General features: G+C 43.0%; 1 protein-coding gene across 1 annotated transcript in view; it reads right to left on the bottom strand.

Moving 5' to 3' along the window:
- Positions 1-951: 951 nt before the first annotated feature.
- The window catches only part of LOC106604925 (receptor expression-enhancing protein 2), a 46,312-nt gene continuing 25,707 nt past the window's right edge, over positions 952-21,556 (bottom strand). The window contains exons 7-8 of the mRNA XM_014200065.2: positions 6,525-6,697; positions 952-5,241 (exon numbers count right to left, since the gene is read on the bottom strand). Coding sequence (XP_014055540.2) covers positions 5,152-5,241; positions 6,525-6,697 — 263 coding nt within the window. The 3' untranslated portion in view covers positions 952-5,151. The remainder of the gene's footprint in view (positions 5,242-6,524; positions 6,698-21,556) is intronic.

Genomic DNA, 21,556 nt, shown 5'->3' with positions numbered 1-21,556 from the left:
TTCTTGGTTACTACATGATTCCATGTGTTATTTATAATTTCTCTCTTCACTATTATTTTACAATGTAAAAACTCTTGAATGAGTAGGTGTGTCCAAACTTTTGACTGGTACTATATTAGAATGGAATTAGCAGATCTTGAGATGGCTAGTCAGTCAGGAGGGGAGGCGTCCTGCGCTTCAAACCTTCTCTCCATAGCAAAACTAGCTTAGTTTCTCACTGTCACTAAGTTACTCACTACTGTCCTTGTTTGCTGGTGATTGAATGGCAAAGACGCACCCAAGAAACACCCACATTAAACCACACCCCAAAGACAACTCTCGTTTGGGCTTCAGTAATGGTCTCTGCATTTGTTATTAATGAGCACCAGAAGAAACAAAACGCAGATTCATGAGCGCAGTTCACCTCATGCATTCCAAGATTTAAAGGTGATCTTTAAAGAAGGATGAAAGTAACATTAAACAAGCTGCAATATGCAGACATCTCCATTTCCTGGTTGCTAAAATAGTTAACCTGATTTCAGTTTGTGACATTGTAAAGAATCATTATACCATCTAAACTGCTGCGAATTATAACCAAAAATATATTTTCAGCTGGTGTACAAAACTGAAAGTAAAAGATGTAAAAACATAACTTAATGGGAAGCATAGAAAAAGCACACATAGGACAGATCTACCACTTCGTAGACTTGCTTTCAAAGAGAATGACAGATCTACACGTGCTTCTACACCTGCATTGCTTGCTGTTTGGGGTTTTAGGCTGGGTTTCTGTACAGCACTTTGAGATATCAGCTGATGTAAGAAGGGCTATTTAAATAAATTTGATTTGATCTATAACTCATATTTCTACATTTGGAAGTTACCCAAAATGTTACATATAAATACCTTTTTAAATAGAATCCTTTTTTTGGAATTATTGGCAATAAGGTAAAATAATAGAAAACACAAGATAGATAAGGAGTGTAATATGTTTTCTTTATTAGTAGCAGTTATTGGTACATGACTGTCATCCTTAATTACAGTGGAGTATTGATAGTTGGCACAAACAATATTAATATCCAGAATATTCTCACAATGAGACTTCCTGTACACAATAATACTGATTCCACACAAAAATAAATATCAAAAAAATGAAATTAACATTAAAATGTCAAGTAATGTTGTCATGACAACTAGAAAGCATTCAATAGGGTGTGCCATCTTTTCTTCAGTGCAAACTGCAGCAAATTAAAACAGAATTGAAAAAAGTACACAATCGAATTGCCTTCGTGGAATATGCAGCCAGCCTGATAGAAAGGGCGGAGCAGACATTGTAAAAGACAGCTTGGGGCTACATGAATTCAGTTTGGACATTACCAAAACACAACATTTTTGGAATACCAGACTGAGAAATTCCCATTCTGAGCAAATTCCTACAGGACTGGGACAAGGAAATAAACTGTTATTGGTCGTTCACTGACAAATTAAAATGCCTCTTCTTGAGACAGAAAAATCGAGAAGAGATAAAAAATAAAAAACACAAGTAGCACTCTTCACAGCATAAGATTTTACAGAGGGGTTGAGGTGCCTCCTCTTAAGGAAATCCAATATGATTTAATTTTAAAACCCCAAAAGAAAAATACAAAATCAAGTCTTAAAAAGCAAAAAAAGAAAAATCTATGTATTCATGAAGTGTAAGGCAAGCAAGCTATTTTATACAATCAGAAAATTACTTTTACATAGTATATACACATGTAAGTAACTTCAAACACTTCAGTATCTCTAAAACAGTTGGAGTATGTCCCCCACTACTGGTTCAAATTAGTGTCACGCTGCAGACAGCAGCAACACACAAGTGCAGTAGTCTCATGCTTTCAATTTAGACTCATTAAAGGTAACTCCAAATAAAACCTACCCAAAGCAAAAAGGAACCCATAAAGCACGCCCAGTCCAAAAATCAACTCCTTATGTTCCAATTAACCCAACACACTCCTAGATATGAGAGGATCAGATGGGTGTAAGACAAAGCACAACATGGTGGAAACTCAACCTAACCTACAAGGAAGCTAGATGGTGCTCTTATCACATTGTTTTTTAGCTAATCCCATGCAATCCTTTGCACTCAACCACAGTATCCAGGGGAGATTGACAAGAAGTGTCTGAGGGTAGGGACATGGTTAGGGTTAGACTTCAGACAAGGACTAATCAAGGGCATTGATTAGATGCCCTAAAGAAGACTAGTAAAATAAAAACACCTGTATTCTATGTATGTATGTATGTCATGCATGCATGTATGTATGTATATTTTTATTTTAAGTAAAACACTAGCAGGGCACATCATTTTAACAGCTTTAGACACTACTGGAAGATCATTTATCCACAGTATCCTTACATCTATCTAACAGGGGTAAGCCAGTTTCCACCATGTTTGAGGTGGCTACTGTCAGAGGACGAGGATATGCTAGTTTAGCTGCTCTCCTTATGGTTCAGAGAAACTATGATATGATCGAGACCCTAGATTAACAGACATCTGGGCCCCGTGTCCTTAAAGCGTCTCAGTGTGGGAGTGCAGATCTAGGCCCTTCAGATTTGATTCCTTGATATGATTATACGGACAGGTAGAGTCGTGATCCTAGATCAGCACTCCTACTCGGAGAGACACTTTGTGGATACGGGCCCAGAAATAGAGATATCAGTCATGGATAACTAACCTATTTGGATACAAGTAGTGTGTGACGTAAGTCATATAATCTACAATAGTTGACAACACCTAGTGTGACAATTTAGGACTACGATAGTAGTTGATCCCTCAGATATTTCACTAGTCAGACTGGGGTGCTCACCCAGGTAAGAGCCAGACAGCCTGAAAGTCTTCCTAATAGGGTACAACACCACCCTGACACCGCTAACGCTAACGTCCCCACGTCCTGTGTGTCCGCCAATTTAGAGTAAACAAAAAATAACCCGAAAGCACAAGTCTAACACAATTCAATTAAAAAGTTTGTACGTAAGACACAGGAGAGTATAGCTAGGCTAAGCGCTGCAGTGTAAGACATTGATGGTTATAATATTATGATGATTATGCTTATCGGTTCTGTGGTTGCCATGGCATCATAATGTAGCCTAGGCAAAGAGCTCTGAATTTTTGTATTTATTTTGTGGGTTTTGACTGCTCTATGTCCTGTGGTCTTGACTCTCAGAGTTGCAGGATTGTGATGAAAAGTCTATCTTTTGGCTTGATAGCTAGCGGTTTGTCTGGATTGAAAATAATCCGGCTTTTTGTTTGATCCGTTTGGAAGTATTACAGCAAGGACTGCATTCTGTAGCCAGAGGTAGCAGAGGAAATTCAGGGACTGTTGAGGGAATGCTCCTAACCACTGCTAAGATGTAGTGGCTTTTCAGCAGCAGTAGCCTCACTCAGGCGGGCGCTACATTCCTGACTCCAATAGAGTGACTGACCATTCAGAAAAGCAGGTGGTGCGCTGTTGTAGAGCTCTGGGCCCGTTTTTTTTTTATTTTCAGACCGTCTTCATTTCTCCTTGGCTGTCCCGTTGATGCCCTCTGTCCTCTGAACCTACAATGACTTTCCAGCCCAAATTGCCTCAACTTCATCCCAAAAAAACAGCAATTTTCAATCTCCATCATTTCAATGTTTCACTTGTTATGCACTTTGAGATGCTTTGAAAAGCACTATACAAGTTTTTTTTTTAAAGAAATGTATTTATCTTTAACCCAAGTATGCCCAGGTCTACTGTGTAGCATAGGCCTACTATGTACTGTCTGTACATTTGAGTCATTTAATAGGACCGTTAACTTTGTCATCCTCAATGATTTTAAACGCATTATCAACGTGTGGTTGTATTGAGTTTTAAATGAATCAAATAAATGTTTGTGATTATAAGTGGTCATAGAATGCTAAATGGCATTCTGGCTCTATGCAGTTGGGTCAACAGAGAGGAAGGGGAAAAAACAGAGGTGTGGTCATGTTCCAAAAACACACACCAATGCACAGACAACACTCACAAAAAAGGTAATGACGCCTGAATCTGTGCGTCTTTCTGCTGGACTTGCTGTTCTGCACAGAGTGAGGATGGGTGGAGTTGTTCAGAGGTAGCGGAACGGAGAGGGGGAACACACCGATCTAGTCGTCGCTCTGCCAGCGCCTGACCAAGTGTTTAATCAGTCTCGATGGGCACTACTGCTCCACAACAGCAGAGTTATATGATATGAGAAACCTTGGCATGGGCTTAACACAGTTCGAGACCTAAGTGCTCCCAGAATGTCCGCTTTTCAGAGACGACAATACCACCTCCACGTACAGACAGACTTCCCAAAGGGGATAGGGGCCTGGCCCTATAGACAGAGGTGAGACTGATCTCTGTAGTAGGGACATGTTGAGCAGAGCTAGTCTGTCCGGTCCACAAGTCTTTCGCAGCCCCCTCTCTCTCTCCTCTCTTCCCTGGCCTCCCTGCTCTCTCCTCCAGACATGCCTAGTCCACTATAGTACATTCCCCTACATGGCAGCCTCAAACTACCTTCCAATAGAGAGTAGATAACATACTGATTGGAATGCTGCCCTTAAAACACTGATCTAAGGCCAGTTTAGCATTTCCCTTCACTATGGATAACATAAGGACTCAGGCAGGGTAAGCTGATCCTGAGAAAGAATGCGTCTCCAATAATCCAGCAGGAATCTCCTGGCAAGACGCAAAAGCCCTCGCACAGTGAGTGAGTTGAAGAGACATGGTGGATGCCCTATGCTCCCAAAGGGCCCAAGAGGATTAAGTCAATCCAGTGTGAGGCCTTGGATAGACTCAACACAGAGAAGGCTGTAAACAGTACAGGAGGAAGGAAGCGACATTTTCAGTTCAGTTAACAGGCCATCACTGCCATTACCTCAAACAAAACATGCACTTACATACACTGATGTCAATGACTATACAACCTAAAATGTAAGCAGCAGGTCAAATAAAAAGTGCTGTTGACATGAAGCTGGCCATATATATATATATATAAAACTAAACCTGTGAGTTGAAATTAAGCTGGGCATATATAGTAGAACTAAACCTGTGAGTTGCGCTTAACTGGCAAGAGTGACTGTCCAGAGGTCCTTGGCTGTGTCTGTGTGTGTAGTAGCGTACAGTAGGGTGTAGATCGGGACAGCAGATACAGGTATCATTGGGACTCGCCGTTGTTGCTGGCTATAGCTGTGGTGGTAGTCTTCTTCTTTGGCATCTTTTTCACCGTCTTAGTAGTAGTAGTCGTCTGACAGGAGGGAAGAGAGGCAAGGAGTTTACCGAAGAGAAAATTTGAAAAATAAAGAAATGACAACAGAGCTTTAAAAAAAAGCGTCTTAAGTGGGTACACAGCTCGCACAAGAGCCGTCTAACAACCTACACACCGCATTCCTGAATAAGTCCACGGCGCGCACACAAAATCTCCCTACACACAACCATGTACTATTGCGCCGTATATACAGTGCCTATAGAAAGTCTACACTCCCTTGAACATTTTAAGGCAGCAAAATGGGGAATGTAAAAAAATAAAATAAAAAGGGATTCAATTAGATTCTTACACAACCAACTCCACATTTTCAAAGTGAAAGAAAGTTAAAGAACTTCCAAATACATTTCTACAAATCAACTGAAATATCATAACTGAATAAGTCTCTACCCCATGAGTTAGTACTTGGTGGAAGCACCTTTGGCAGCAATTACAGCTGTGAATCATTTAAGATTTTGCACAACTCTTAGGCCAACCCAGTATATTCATCGTTTTTGTCAAAATCGCTCATGCTCAGTAAATTTGGTTGGGGATTATTGTTGGACAGCGACGTCACATTTATTTCAGCACCCAAAGAATAGCTCCAAATGACAGAACAATGTCGTGTGTAATTGAGGGCTATTCTTCGAGTGCTGAAATCTGTCATTTTCGACACTTCATTTTATGTGACGTCGGAGCTCCAGTAGGTCCACATTAGCCGCTGCTAAACTCCATCGTAAACCATGGAGGTGAATTATTCTTTTTTTTATAATAAATAAATAAAATTGGTTAGTGCTGGAGTAGAGTAGGATAAGGTTTCCCCTTACACACTGATCTAAGGCAAGTTTAGCATTTCCCTCCACTACGATTAAAGACTCAGCTGATCGTAGAACTGGGTCCAGGGCAGCTTCTACACAGCTGCTGGAGAAGGCGAGAGTGAGGAGCTGATATTCATACATGGTAATATGTGAGAGTATTTCTATTGGAGGATTATACAGTTAAACTGTGGGTGACCCTGTGACTTGCACACACTTAAACATAATAGTTGTTAAGAGTGGGGCGAGACTGTATTGGCTTCATCGAGGGTTGTGCTGTGACTCCTCAAAACAGAGTGGTATGTGCACTTTCCCCTCTTTTTGATTTCCACATTTACACTCACAATACTGGCACGCACAGCCAGTGCACTTAAAACCATCACTTTTCTGACTCTCCTCAGTGCAGAAGAAGCAGTCACTCTGTCAGAAATAATGCATAAGCCCCACTTCACTCTGTGTGTGATCCCCTACCTCGGTCTTGGCAGCGGCAGGTTTTTTGGTTGCCTTGACGCTGGCCGTGCGTTTCACGGGGGCCTTCTCCACGACGTCCTCGTCAGAATGCTCCGTGGTGATGCTCCTGGTGTCCGATTGGTCCGAGCTGTGCTGCGATGATTCGTCAAGATGAGGAACCACAGAGGAACGAGCTGTGGGATTGGACAGAGGGATTGTGGGCTGTCATGAGTGAAATCATCATCATCATCTTCGTCACATTCCCACTAGTGTGCCAGGGGTGTATTCGTTAGTTGAACACCGTAGCCATTTTTTGGGGTTACGGACATATTCAATCTCTCCCTATCCCAGTCCGCTGTCCCCCACTTGCTTCAAGATGTCCACCATTGATCCTACCCAATAAAGCAAAGGTTACTGAACTAAATGACTATGGCCCCGTAGCACTCACTTCTGTCATCACGAAGTGCTTTGAGAGGCTAGTTAAGGATCATATCACCTCTACCTTACCTGACACCCTAGAACCACTTCAATTTGCATATCGCCCCAATAGATCCACAGACCATGCAATCGCCATCGCACTGTACGCTGCCCTATCCCACCTGGACAAGAAGAATACCCATGTAAGAATGCTGTTCATTGACTACAGTTCAGCTTTCAACACCATAGTACCCTCCAAGCACATCATTAATCTTGGGGCCCTGGGTCTGAACACAGCCCTGTGCAACTGGGTCCTGGACTTCCTGACTGGCTGCCCCCAGGTGGTGAAGGTAGGAAACAACACCTTCACTTCACTGATCCTCAACACAGGGGCCCCACAAGGGTGCATGCTCAGCCCTTCCTGTGCTCCCTGTTCACCCATGACTGCATGGCCACGCACGCCTCCAACTCAATCAAGTTTGCCGATGACAACAGTAGTAGGCCTGATTACCAACAATGACAAGAGCCTACAGGGAGGTGGTGAGGACCCTAGAGGAGTGGTGCCAGGAAAATAACCCTCTTCCTCAACAAAACGAAGGAGCTGATCATGGACTTCAGGAAACAGCAGAGAGCACACCCCTATCCATGTCAACAGGACCGCAGTGGAAAAGGTGAAAAGCTTCAAGGCATACACATCACTGACAATTTGAAATGGTCCACCCACACAGAGTGTGGAAGGCAGTGCTTCTTCAACCTCAGTAGGCTGAAAAAAATTCAGCTTGGCCCCTAAGAACCTTTTCCAGATGCACAACTGAACGCATCGTGGTACGGCAACTGCACCGCCCGCAACCGCAGGGCTCTCCAGAGGGTGGTGCAGTCTGCACAACGCATCACCGGGGGCACCCTGCCTGCCCTCCAGGACACCTACAGCGCCCGATGTCACAGAAAGGCCAAAAAGATCATCAAGGACATCAACCACCCGGGCCACGGCCTTTTCACCCCACTTCCATCCAGAAGAAGTCAGTACAGGTGCATCAAAGCTGGGACCGAGAGACTGACAGTCTGATGGCCTTGATAGAAGCTGTTTTCAAACAGCCATCATGAGCCGGCTACCACCCGGTTACTCAACCCTGCACCTTAGAGGCTGCTGCCCTATATACATAGACATGAATTCACTGGTCACTTTAATAAATAGTACACTAGCCACTTCATTAATGTTTACATACTGCTTTAATCATTTCATATGTATAGTGGCAAGAAAAAGTATGTGAACCCTTTGATATTACCTGGATTTCTGCATAAATCTAAGTCACAACAATAGACAGTGTGCTTAAAACACACATTGTATTTTTCTTGTCTATATTGAATACATAATTTAAACCTCCACAGTGTAGGTTGGAAAAAGTATGTGAACCCCTAGGCTAATGACTTCTCCAAAAGCTAATTGGAGTCAGGAGTTAACTAACCTGGAGTCGAATCAATGAGACTGGAGATTTTAGAGCTGCCCTGCCCCATTAAAAACTCACAAAATTTGAGTTTGCTATTCACAAGAAGCATTGCCTGATGTAAACCACGCCTCGAACAAAAGAGATCTCAGAATATTAAGAACTATTGCCTTGCATAAAGCTGGAAAGGGTGACAAAAGTATCTCTAAACAGTCAGTCCACGGTAAGACAAATTGTCTATAGAGAAATTTAAGCACTGTTGCTACTCTCCCTAGGAGAAGCCGTCCTACAAAGATGACTGCAAGAGCACAGCACAGAATGCTCAACGGGATTAAGAAGAATCCTAGAGTGTCAGATTTTACAGAAGAATCTGGAAGAAGCTAACATCTGTTGACAAGTCTACAAGACGTACACCATGGAAGAAGCCACTGCTGTCCAAAAAAACTAAAATATTGCTGCACCTCTGAAATTTGCAAAAGTGCACCTGGATGCTCCATAGCACTACTGGCAAAATATTCTGTGGACAAATGAAACTAAAGTTGTGTTTGTAGGTTTGCACATTTTTGGAGAATATTCAGAGGTGGAAACTTCCCGTTGGAATTAACATTAACACCATTTAAAATGTATATGTTTTTTTACCTTATCATAAGTAGACAATTGGAAATGATTAAATCCTTCCAATAGAAAAATGTTTCGTTACGAATTGAACTTTAACCTGTTAGGACTAGGGGGCAGTATTGACACGGCCGGATAAAAAACGTACCCGATTTAATCTGGTTACTACTCCTGCCCAGTAACTAGAATATGCATATAATTATTGGCTTTGGATAGAAACTTTAGGGTGTTTTCTAAAACTGTTTGAATGGTGTCTGTGTATAACAGAACTCAAATGGCACGCCAAAACCTGAGAAGATTCCATGCAGGAAGTGGCCTGTCTGACAAGTTGTGTTTCATCTTGGCTCTTTTTATTGAAGACGTGACACTTCCTACGGCTCCCATAGGCTCTCAGAGCCCGGGAAAAAGCTGAACGATATCGAGGCAGCCTCTGGCTGAAACACATTATCGCTTTTGGCAAGTGGCCGATCAGAGTACAATGGGCTTAGGCGTGTGCCCGAGTCGACTGAATGCTTCATTTTCTTTCGTCTGTTTACCTAAACGCAGATTCCCGGTCAGAATATTATCGCTTTTTTATGAGAAAAATGGCATAAAAATTTATTTTAAACAGCGGTTGACATGCTTCGAAGTACGGTAATGGAATATTTGGAATTTTTTTGTCACGAATTGCGCCATGCTCGTCACCCTTATTTACCCTTTCGGATAGTGTCTTGAACGCACGAACAAAACGCCGCTGTTTGGATATAACTATGGATTATTTTGAACCAAACCAACATTTGTTATTGAAGTAGAAGTCATGGGAGTGCATTCTGACGAAGACAGCAAAGGTAATAACATTTTTCTTATAGTAAATCTGACTTTGGTGAGTGCTAAATTTGCTGGGTGTCTAAATGGCTAGCCCTGTGATGCCGTGCTATCTACTGAGAATATTACAAAATGTGCTTTCACCGAAAAGCTATTTTAAAATCGGACATATCGAGTGCATAGAGGAGTTCTATATCTATAATTCTTAAAATAATTGTTATGCTTTTTGTGAACGTTTATCGTGAGTAATTTAGTAAATTCACCGGCAGTGTTCGGTGGGAATGCTAGTCACATGCTAATGTAAAAAGCTGGTTTTTGATATAATTATGAACTTGATTGAACAAAACATGCATGTATTGTATAACAATGTCCTAGGGTTGTCATCTGATGAAGATCAAAGGTTAGTGCTGCATTTAGCTGTGGTTTGGGTTTATCTGACATTATATGCTAGCTTGAAAAATGGTGTCTGATTATTTCTGGCTGGGTACTCTGCTGACATAATCTAATGTTTTGCTTTCGTTGTAAAGCCTTTTTGAAATCGGACAGTGTGGTTAGATTAACAAGAGTCTTGTCTTTAAAATGGTGTAAAATAGTCATATGTTTGAAAAATTGAAGTTTTTGCATTTGAGGTTTTTGAATAACGCGCCACGGGATTACACTGGCTGTTACGTAGGTGGGGCGATTTGGTGCCACCTACCCTAGAGAGGTTAAATGAGTTCACTCGTCACATGGGATGATTTCACTGAACAAAATAAATATTGAATGATCCGTCTCCCAAAAACATTTAACATACATCTGTAAAATGATAGTTTTTAAACTAAAGCTCTGGTGGTTTTCCTCTCAGGCTTCCATGTCTTCTCCCTGGACCTCCTCAATGTCCACCTCTTGAACATCCAACTCTGAGGCTTCATCTTCAATGTCACTTTCCAACCTTGAGGATGGCTCATTGTCAGGCTCAAAAAGCCTCAAATTTGCTCAGATGGCCACCAATTTTTCAACCCTTGTATTGGTCAGCCTGTTGCGTGGTTTGGTGTGTGTTCCCAAACAAGGACCAGTTGCGCGCTGAGGTGACTGATGTTGGTGGGATTTGGAGGATGGAGGCAACAGGGGAAAGAGCCTCAGATCCACAAATTCCCTTCCTCCAGGTGGCTGATGAGATATGTTGGCACAACTGCCATATTGCATCTCCATCCCAAAGCCCTTGCTTGGAAGTGTACTTCGCCAGACTGCCAAGAACCTTGCCCTCATCCAGGCCAACGTGGCGAGAAACAGTAGTGATGACACCATAGGCCTTGTTGATCTCAGCACCAGACATGATGCTCTTGCCAGCATACTTGGGGTCCAACATGTACACTGAGGTGTGTATGGTCATTAGGCAGAAGTCTTCATGCTTTTTGATGTATTTCAGAACTGCAGTTTCCTCTGCTTGGAGCAACAGTGAAGTGGGCAGGGCAGTACGGATTTATTCTCTTACATCTACAATCAGAGTCTGAACATCAGACAGGATGGCATTGTCTCCCTCAATCCGTGCAATGGCTACTGCTATAGGTTTCAGGAGTTTCAGGCTGCTTCCCACTCTCTCCCAAAATACATCATCCAGGAGGATCCTCTTGATGGGGCTGTCCATATCGGCAGACTGTGATATGGCCATTTCTTAGAGCAACTCTTTCCCTCCAGGAGACTGTCAAACATGACGACAACACCACGAGAGGAAGGCAGACATTTTATGTGTCCAACCTAGTGATTCTTTGTTCATTTATTTGCCTTGTTTGTAACTTCTTTCTTTTACATAATGTTGCCGCTACCGTCTCTTATGACCGAAAATAACTTCTAGACATCAGGTCTGCGATTACTCACCATGGGACAGCGGAATCTTTTTTTCCTTTCACGACTGACGAGCCCGACGTGAAGGATATACTGCTTTCTCGGGAACAGGCCCAGATCCCCGCGATTTGCGTGTAGAGGTGGAGAAAAAAAGGGGCCAAAAGGCAGGCTGCCTTCTGAGAATTCTTAGGCGACGAATAAACCCCCACTTCCCTCCATTCTGCTAGCCAACGTGCAATCATTGGAGGATAAAATCGACGAGCTACGCGGAAGATTAAACTACCAACAGGACACTAAAAACTAACATCTTATGCTTCAAAGAGTCGTGGCTGAACGATGACACTTTCAACATACAGCTTGCTGGTTACACGTTACACTGGGAGGATAGAACAGCGGCATCTGGTAAGACAAGGGGCAGCGGACTATGTATTTTTGTAAATAACAGCTGGTGCACGATATCTAAGGAAGTCTCGAGATATTGCTCACCTGAGGTAGCGTATCTCATGATAAGCTGTAGACCACACTATCTACCAAGAGAGTTTGTGTCTGTATTTTTCGTAGCTGTTTACTTACCACCACAGTCAGGCTGGCACTAAAACAGCATTGAATAAGCAAACAAGAAAACATTCACCCAGAGGCGGCGCTCCTAGTAGCCGGGGACTTTAAGGCAGGGAAAATTAAATCAGTTTTACCAAATTTCTATCAGCATGTTAACGTGCAACCAGAGAGAGAAAAAAAATAATAATAATTAAAAAAATATATATAAAAAAATAAACTCTGGACCACCTATACTCCACACACAGAGATGCATACAAAGCTTTACCTCACCCTCCACTTGGCAAATCTGACCATAATTCTATCCTCCTGATTCCAAGAAAAAATGAAAGCAGGAAACACCAGTGACTAGTTCAATAAAAAAGTGGTCAGATGAAGCAGACGCTAAGCAACAGGACTGTTTTGCTAGCACAGACTGGAATATGTTCTAAAATTCCTCCGATGGCATTGAGGAGTACACCACATCAGACACTGGCTTCATCAATAAGTGCATCGATGACGTCGTCCCCACAGTGACCGTACGTACATAGCCCAACCAGAAGCCATGGATTACAGGCAACATCCACACTGAGCTAAAGGCTAGAGCTGCTGCTTTCAAGGACAGGGACTCTAACCTGGAAGCTTATAAGAAATCCCGCTATGCCCTCCGATGAATCATCAAACAGGCAAAGTGTAAATACAGGACTAAGATTGAATCGTACAACACCGGCTCTGACACTCGTCGGATGTGGAAGGGCTTGCAAACCATTACAGACTACAAAAGGGAAGCACAGCCGAGAGCTGCCCAGTGACGAGCCGATCAGACGAGCTAAACTACACTGCTCAAAAAAATAAAGGGAACACTAAAATAACACATCCTAGATCTGAAAGATTATTTCAATCTTAAAATACTTTTTTCTTTACATAGTTGAATGTGCTGACAACAAAATCACACAAATAAATCAATGGAAATCCAATTTATCAACACATGGAGGTCTGGATTTGGAGTCACACTCAAAATTAAAGTGGAAAACCACACTTCAGGCTGATCCAACTTTGATGTAATGTCCTTAAAACAAGTCAAAATGAGGCTCAGTAATGTGTGTGGCCTCCACGTGCCTGTATGACCTCCCTACAACGCCTGGGCATGCTCCTGATGAGGTGGCGGATGGTCTCCTGAGGGATCTCCTCCCAGACCTGGACTAAAGCATCCGCCAACTCCTGGACAGTCTGTGGTGCAACGTGGCGTTGGTGGATGGATATAACCAGACATGATGTCCCAGATGTGCTCAATTGGATTCAGGTCTGGGGAACGGGCGGGCCAGTCCATAGCATCAATGCCTTCCTCTTGCAGGAACTGCTGACACTCCAGCCACATGAGCTCTAGCATTGTGTTGCATTAGGAGGAATCCAGGGCCAACCGCACCAGCATATGGTCTTACAAGGGGTCTGAGGATCTCATCTCGGTACCCAATGGCAGTCAGGCTACCTCTGGCGAGCACATGGAGGGCTGTGCGGCCCCCCAAAGAAATGCCACCCCACACCATGACTGACCCACCGCCAAACCAGTCATGCTGGAGGATGTTGCAGGCAGCAGAACGTTCTCCACGGCGTCTCCAGACGCCGTCACATGTGCTCAGTGTGAACCTGCTTTCATCTGTGAAGAGCACAGGGCGCCAGTGGCGAATTTGCCAATCTTGGTGTTCTCTGGCAAATGCCAAATGTCCTGCACGGTGTTGGGCTGTAAGCACAACCCCCACCTGTGGACGTCGGGCCCTCATACCACCCTCATGGAGTCTGTTTCTGATCTTTTGAGCAGACACATGCACATTTGTGGCCTGCTGGAGGTCATTTTGCAGGGCTCTGGCAGTGCTCTTCCTGCTCTTCCTTGCACAAAGGCGGAGGTAGCGGTCCTGCTGCTGGGTTGTTGCCCTCCTACGGCCTCCTCCACGTCTCCTGATGTACTGGCCTGTCTCCTGGTAGCGCCTCCATGCTCTGGACACTACGCTGACAGACACAGCAAACTCTTGCCACAGCTCGCATTGATGTGCCATCCTGGATGAGCTGCACTACCTGAGCCACTTGTGTGGGTTGTAGACTCCATCTCATGCTACCACTAGAGTGAAAGCACCGCCAGCATTCAAAAGTGACCAAAACATCAGCCAGGAAGCATAGGAACTGAGAAGTTGTCTGGGGTCACCACCTGCAGAACCACTCCTTTATTGGGGGTGTCTTTCTAATTGCCTATAATTTCCACCTGTTGTCTATTCCATTTGCACAACAGCATGTGAAATGTATTGTCAATTAGTGTTGCTTCCTAAGTGGACAGTTTGATTTCACAGAAGTGTGATTGACTTACATTGTGTTGTTTAAGTGTTCCCTTTATTTTTTTGAGCAGTGTACTTCTATGCTCGCGTCGAGGCAAATAACACTGAAACATGCATGAGCGCACCAGCTGTTCCGGACAACTGTGAGATCACGCTCTCCGCAGCTGATGTGAGTAAGACCTTTAAACAGGTAAACATTCAGGACGTGTACTGCGAGCATGCGCTGACCAACTGGCAAGTGTCTTCACTGACATCTTCAACCTCTCCCTGTCCGAGTCTGTAATACCAACATGTTTCAAGCAGACCACCATAGTGCCTGTGCCCAAGATCACTAAGGTAAATTGCCTAAATGACTACCGACCCGTAGCACTCACGTCTGTAGTCATGAAATGCTTTGAAAGGCTGGTCATGGCTAACATCAACACCATTATCCCAGAATCCCTAGACCAACTCAAATTTGCATACCGCCCCAACAGAACCACAGATGATGCAATCTCTATTGCACTCCACACTGCCCTCTCCCACCGGGACAAAAGGAACACCTATGTGAGAATGCTATTCATTGACTACAGCTCAGATTTCCACACCATAGTGCCCTCAAAGATCATCAATAAGCTAAGGACCCTGGGACTATACCCCTCCCTCTGCAACTGGATCCTGGACTTCCTGACGGGCCGCCCCCAGGTGGTGAGGGTAGGTAACACGTCCACCACGCTGATCCTCAACACAGGGGCCCCTCAGGGGTGTGTGCTCAGTCCCCTCCTGCACTCCCTGTTCACTAATGACTGCACGGCCTGGCACGACTCCAACACCATCATTAAGTCTGCCGATGACACAAGTGGTAGGCCTGATCACCGACAACGACGAGACAGCCCATAGGGAGGATGTCAGAGACCTGGCCGTGTGGTGCCAGGACAACAACCTCTCCCTCAATGTGATCAAGACAAAGGAGATGATTGTGGACTACAGGAAAAAGAGGACCGAGCATGCCCCTATTCTCACCGACCGGGCTGCAGTGGAGCAGGTTGAGAGCGTCAAGTTCCTTTGTGTCCACATCACCAACAAACTAACATGGCACACCAAGACAGTCGTGCCTTCATGACAAAACCTATTCCCCCCTCAGGAGACGGAAAAGATTTGGCATGTGTCCTTAGATCCTCAAAAGGTTCTACAGCTGCACCATCGAGAGCATCCTGACTGATTGCATCACCGCCTGGCATGGCAACAGCTCGGCCTCTGACCGCAAGGCACTACAGAGGGTAGTGCAAACAGCCCAGTATATCACTGGGGCCAAGCTTCCTGCCATCCAGGACCTCTATACCAGGCGGTGTCAGAGGAAGGCCCTAAAAATTGTTCAAGACTCCAGCCACCCTAGTCAGACTGTTCTCTCTGCTACCGCATGGCAAGCGGTACCGGTGCGCCAAGTCTAGGTCCAAGAGACTTCTAAACAGCTTCTACCCCCAAGCTTTAAGACTCCTGAACATCTAATCAAATGGCTACCTAGACTATTTGCATTGTGTCCCACCTCTTGAGTCTGTACCGGTAGCCCCCTGTATATGGTCTCGCAAAAAAAAAAAAATGCTGCTGCTCTTTAATTACTTGTTACTTTTATCTCTTATTCTGAATTGTTGGTTAGGGGCTTGTAAGTAAGCATTTCACTGTAAGGTCTACACCTGTTGTATTCGGTGCATGTGACTAATAAAATTAGATGATTTGTTGCTGTGCTCCTATTCTTCTCATTTTGCTTGGTGAGGTAGATTGCTGCTATAACTTGAGGACCCTTCACATACCTAACCATTTCCTTGGCTCTGTTGTGGAGCGTATCCATTGTTTTCAGTGCCATGATGTCTTGAGGAGCAGATTCAATGCATGAGCAGCACAGCTAATGGGTGTGATGTGAGGGTAGGACTCCTCCACTTTGGACCAAGCAGCCTTCATGTTCACAGTATTGTCTGTCACCAGTGCAAATACCTTCTGTCGTCCAAGGTCACTGATGACTGCCTTCAGCTCATCTGCAATCTGTTGTCCCTTGTGTCTGTGCTCTTGTAGAATACTGGTTGAGGGGTGGAGATGTAGTTATTCCTTGCCCACGAACATTCGACCACCCATCAGAGATGATCGCAATACAGTCTGCTTGACCTTCACTTGAACTCTGCATCCAGAAAATGAGTAGATAAAGCATGTCTCGTTGGAGGGGTGTATGCTGGGCGAAGAACATTCAGAAATCTCTTCCAATACACATTGCCTGTGAGCAGAGGTGAACCAGTTGCATACACAGCTCGAGCACGACATTCATCAGCATTTCCCTGACTACGTTCCTCCATTAACTTCTTATGGCTGGGTGGCAGTATTGAGTAGCTTGGATGAAGAAGGCGCCCAGAGTAAACTGCCTGCTACTCAGGCCCAGAAGCTAAGATATGCATATTATTAGTAGATTTGGATAGAAAACACAGAAGTTTCTAAAACTGTTTGAATGATGTCTGTGAGTATAACAGAACTCATATGGCAGGCAAAAACCTGCGAAAAAAATCCAACCAGGAAGTGGGAAATCTGAGGTTTGTAGTTTTTCAAGTCTTGGCCTATCCAATATACAGTGTCTGTGGGGTCATATTGCACTTCCTAAGGCTTCCACTAGATGTCAACAGTCTTTAGAACCTTGTTTGAGGCTTCTACTGTGAAGTGGAGGGGAATAAGAGCTGATTGTATCAGGTGTCTGCCAGAAGGGCATGAGCTTCAGCCATGCCCGCACCCGTGAGAGGTAGCTGAGTTCCATTGCATTTCTAAAGACAAAGGAATTCTCAGATTGAAATCTTATTGATACATCGTTTGACATGTTTCTACGAACTGTAATGGAATTTGAGTTTGTCTGGCCTGCGCATCGTGAATTTGGATTTGTGAACTGAAGGCGCGAACAAAAAGGAGGTATTTGGACAAAGGATGGACTTTATCGAACAAAAAACATTTGTGGAACTGGGATTCCTGGTAGTGCATTCTGATGAAGATCAAGATTTATGCTATTTCTGACTTCTGTTGACTCCAACAGAGGATATATTTTTAGCTTGTTTTTGTGTCTGAGCGCCGTACTCAGATTATTGCATGGTGTGCTTTTTCGGTAAAGCTTTTTTTAAATCTGACACAGCGGTTGCATTAAGGAGAAGTTTATCTAAAGTTCTATGCTTAACACTTGTATTTTCATCAACATTTATGATTATTTCTGTAAATTGATGTGGATCTCTGCAAAATCACCGGAGGTTCTGGAGGCAAAACATTACTGAACATAACGCGCCAATGTAAACTGAGATTTTTGGATATAAATATGAACTTTATCGAACAAAACATACACGTATTGTGTAACATGAAGTCCAATGAGTGTCATCTGATGAAGATCATCAAAGGCTAGTGATTTTATTTATCTCCATTTCTGCTTTTTGTGACTCCTCTCTGGCTGGAAAAACGGCTGTGTTTTTCTGTGACTAGTTGCTGACCTAACATATCGTTTGATGTGCTTTCGCTGTAAAGCCTTTTTGAAATCTGACACTGTGGTTGGATTAACGAGAAGTTTCTTTAAAATGGTGTAAAATACTTGTATGGTTGAGGAATTTTAATTATGAGCTTTGTTGTTTTGAATTTGGCTCTCTGCACTGTCACTGGCTGTTGTCATATCGATCCCGTTAACCTGTTGGGGCTAGGGGGCAGCATTTGCACGTCTGGATAAAAAAATTTACCCGATTTAATCTGGTTACTAATCCTACCCAGTAACTAGAATATGCATATACTTATTATATATGGATAGAAAACTCTAAAGTTTCTAAAACTGTTTGAATGGTGTCTGTGAGTATAACAGAACTCATTTGGCAGGCAAAACCCTGAGACATTTTCTGACAGGAAGTGGATACCTGATGTGTTGTATTGACTTTAAACCTATCCCATTGAAAAACACAGGGGTTTAGGAATATTTTGGCACTTCCTATTGCTTCCACTAGATGTCACCAGCCTTTACAAAGTGTTTTGAGTCTTCTGGAGGGAGATCTGACCGAACAAGAGCCATGGAACGGTGATGGCCGATTAGACTCTGACGCGCGAGTTCATGTTGGGTACCCTCGTTCCAATACGTTATAAAAGAGTATGCATTCGTCCACCTTGAATATTATTCATGTTCTGGTTAAAAAAGGCCCTAATGATTTATGCTATACAACGTTTGACATGTTTGAACGAACGGAAATATATTTTTTCCCCTCGTTCATGACGAGAAGTCCGGCTGGCTTACATCATGTGCTAACGAGACGGAGATTTTTGGACATAAATGATGAGCTTTTTTGAACAAAACTACATTCGTTATGGACCTGTGATACCTGGAAGTGACATCTGATGAAGAGAATCAAAGGTAATGGATTATTTACATAGTATTTTCGATTTTAGATCTCCCCAACATGACGTCTAGTCTGTATCGCAACGCCGTATTTTTCTGGGCGCAGTGCTCAGATTATTGCAAAGTGTGATTTCCCAGTAAGGTTATTTTTAAATCTGGCAAGTTGATTGCGTTCAAAAGATGTAAATCTATAATTCTTTAAATGACAATATAATATTTTACCAATGTTTTCTAATTTTAATTATTTAATTTGTGACGCTGACTTGACTGCCGGTTATTGGAGGGAAACGATTTCCTCAACATCAATGCCATAGTAAAACGCTGTTTTTGGATATAAATATGAACTTGATAGAACTAAAAATGCATGCATTGTCTAACATAATGTCCTAGGAGTGTCATCTGATGGAGATTGTAAAAGGTTAGTGCATCATTTTAGCTGGTTTTATGGTTTTGGTGACCCTGTCTTTGACTTGACAAAACATTACACACAACTCTTGTAAATGTACTGTCCTAACATACTCTAAATTTATGCTTTCGCCGTAAAACCTTTTTGAAATCGTAGAACGTGGTTAGATTAAGGAGATGTTTATCTTTCAAATGGTGTAAAATAGTTGTATGTTTGAAAAATTTGAATTTTGACATTTATTTGGATTCAAATTTGCCGCTCTTGAAATGCACCTGCTGTTGATGGAGTGCACCACGGGTGGCACGCTAGCGTCCCACCTAGCCCCAAGAGGTTAACTTCTTACGGCTGAAATCCCGTTAAGTAAAAAATAAAAAAATTCCAGGAGGACCATGAGCTGTTGCTATCGATGAGGTGTCTGATTCATCATTTTCACCTCGAATAGAAGTAGAGGGACTTTTGTCAGAGGTTGCTTGTTGTAAGCTCTGAAGGAACTTTATGGACTTGTCCTGATGATTCTGCATCTTTGTTGCGTTCTTCACATAGGATTTGGCATAGTATTTGCAAATGTACACAGCTTTTCCTTATACATTAGCTGCAGTGAAATGTCTCCACACATCAGATAGTACCCGTGGCATTTTCCTGTAAAGATTAGAGAAAAATACAATTCCATGTTCAGATTAAACAAATTTTGTAAGATAAATGTTTTAAAATGAAACATATGGAAAACAGGTGAATTAACACTCCTCGGTTATCAGGCTCAAGCAAGCTAAAACCCACATGGTAACAAAAACTAACTAGCAGAAATGATTTAAAAAAACACTTTGCTGTAGGCTACCATTTACTAGTTAACAAAAACATGTCATAATATATTCACCCACCCAGTATTGTAATCAAAACTTACAAGAAAGCATGTAGTCATTGGCTCAGACAGTGTAGTAGTGTGGGCTCAACAGCATCTCATTAGTGTGCAAGATCTTGAGAATCAGCTGTACATGTGATGGAAGACTGCACTGTGCATGCAGAGGGTTGCAATTCCATTAAAATGGGGATAGTTTAACCAAAATATGCCACAAGACCTAGAATTGCCATGTGTATCCCACAAAAAAAGGTTTACCGTTATAGGCTAACCTTTGATGAATTTAAGCAAAATTCACCAAATACCCAGGCTTAACTTCCCATGTAAAATGTTGGGAAATTTCCTGTTAAGTTTCCGACCCTTTGCAACCCTAGTTTTTTTGTAAGTAACACACAACACTATGTGTGGAGAGAAAAAAGGCACAGCACACCAACCTCATCCCAACTGTAAATGTTGGTGGAGAGAGCATCATGGTTTGGGGCTGCTTTGCTTCCTCAGCACCTGGACAGCTTGCCATCAGACGGAAAAATGAATTCCCAAGTTTATCAAGACATTTTGCAGGAGAATGTAAGGCCATCTGTCCGCCAATTGGAGCTCAACAGAAGTTAGGTGATGCAACAGGACAACGACCCAAAAGACAGAAGTAAAACAGAATGGCTTGAACAGAAGAAAATACGCCTTCTGGAGTGGCCCAGTCAGTCCTGACCTCAACCCGATTGAGATGCTGTGGCATGACCTCAAGAGAGCGGTTCACACCAGACATCCCAAAAATATTGTGGACTTTAACAGTTTTGTAAAGAGGAATGGTCAAAAATTATTCCTGACCGTTGTGCAGGTCTGATCCGTAACTACAGAAAATGTTTGGTTGAGGTTATTGCCGCCAAAGGAGGGTCAACCTGTTATCCTGTTGGGGCTAGGGGGCAGTATTCGCACGGCCGGATAAAAAAACGTACCCGATTTAATCTGGTTACTACTCCTGCCCAGAAACTAGAATATGCATATAATTAGTAGATTTGGATAGAAAACACTAAAGTTTCTAAAACTGTTTGAATGGTGTCTGAGTATAACAGAACTCATATGGCAGGCCAAAACCTGAGAAGATTCCATACAGGAAGTGCCCTGTCTGACAATTTATTGTCCTTCTTTAACCTCTATCGAAAATACAGCATCTGTGCTGTAACGTGACATTTTCTAAGGCTTCCATTGGCTCTCAGAAGGCGCCAGAAAGTGTAATGAGATGTCTGCAGTCTCTGGGCAAAGAACAGCAGCAGAGTTTGTTACTGGCCTGCCTGGGGACAGTGACACTGGAGATGCGCGTTCATGTGAATTCTCCATTTTGTTCTTTCAGTCTTTGAATGAATACAACGTCGCCCGGTTGGAATATTATCGCTATTTTACGAGAAAAATCGCATAAAAATTGATTTTAAACAGCGTGACATGCTTCGAAGTACAGTAA

Source organism: Salmo salar, chromosome ssa05 (assembly GCF_905237065.1).
Source record: "Salmo salar chromosome ssa05, Ssal_v3.1, whole genome shotgun sequence".
NCBI classification, from domain to species: domain Eukaryota; kingdom Metazoa; phylum Chordata; class Actinopteri; order Salmoniformes; family Salmonidae; genus Salmo; species Salmo salar.
The sequence above is the reverse complement of the archived record's forward strand: the minus strand, read 5'-3'. Positions and strand labels throughout refer to the sequence as shown.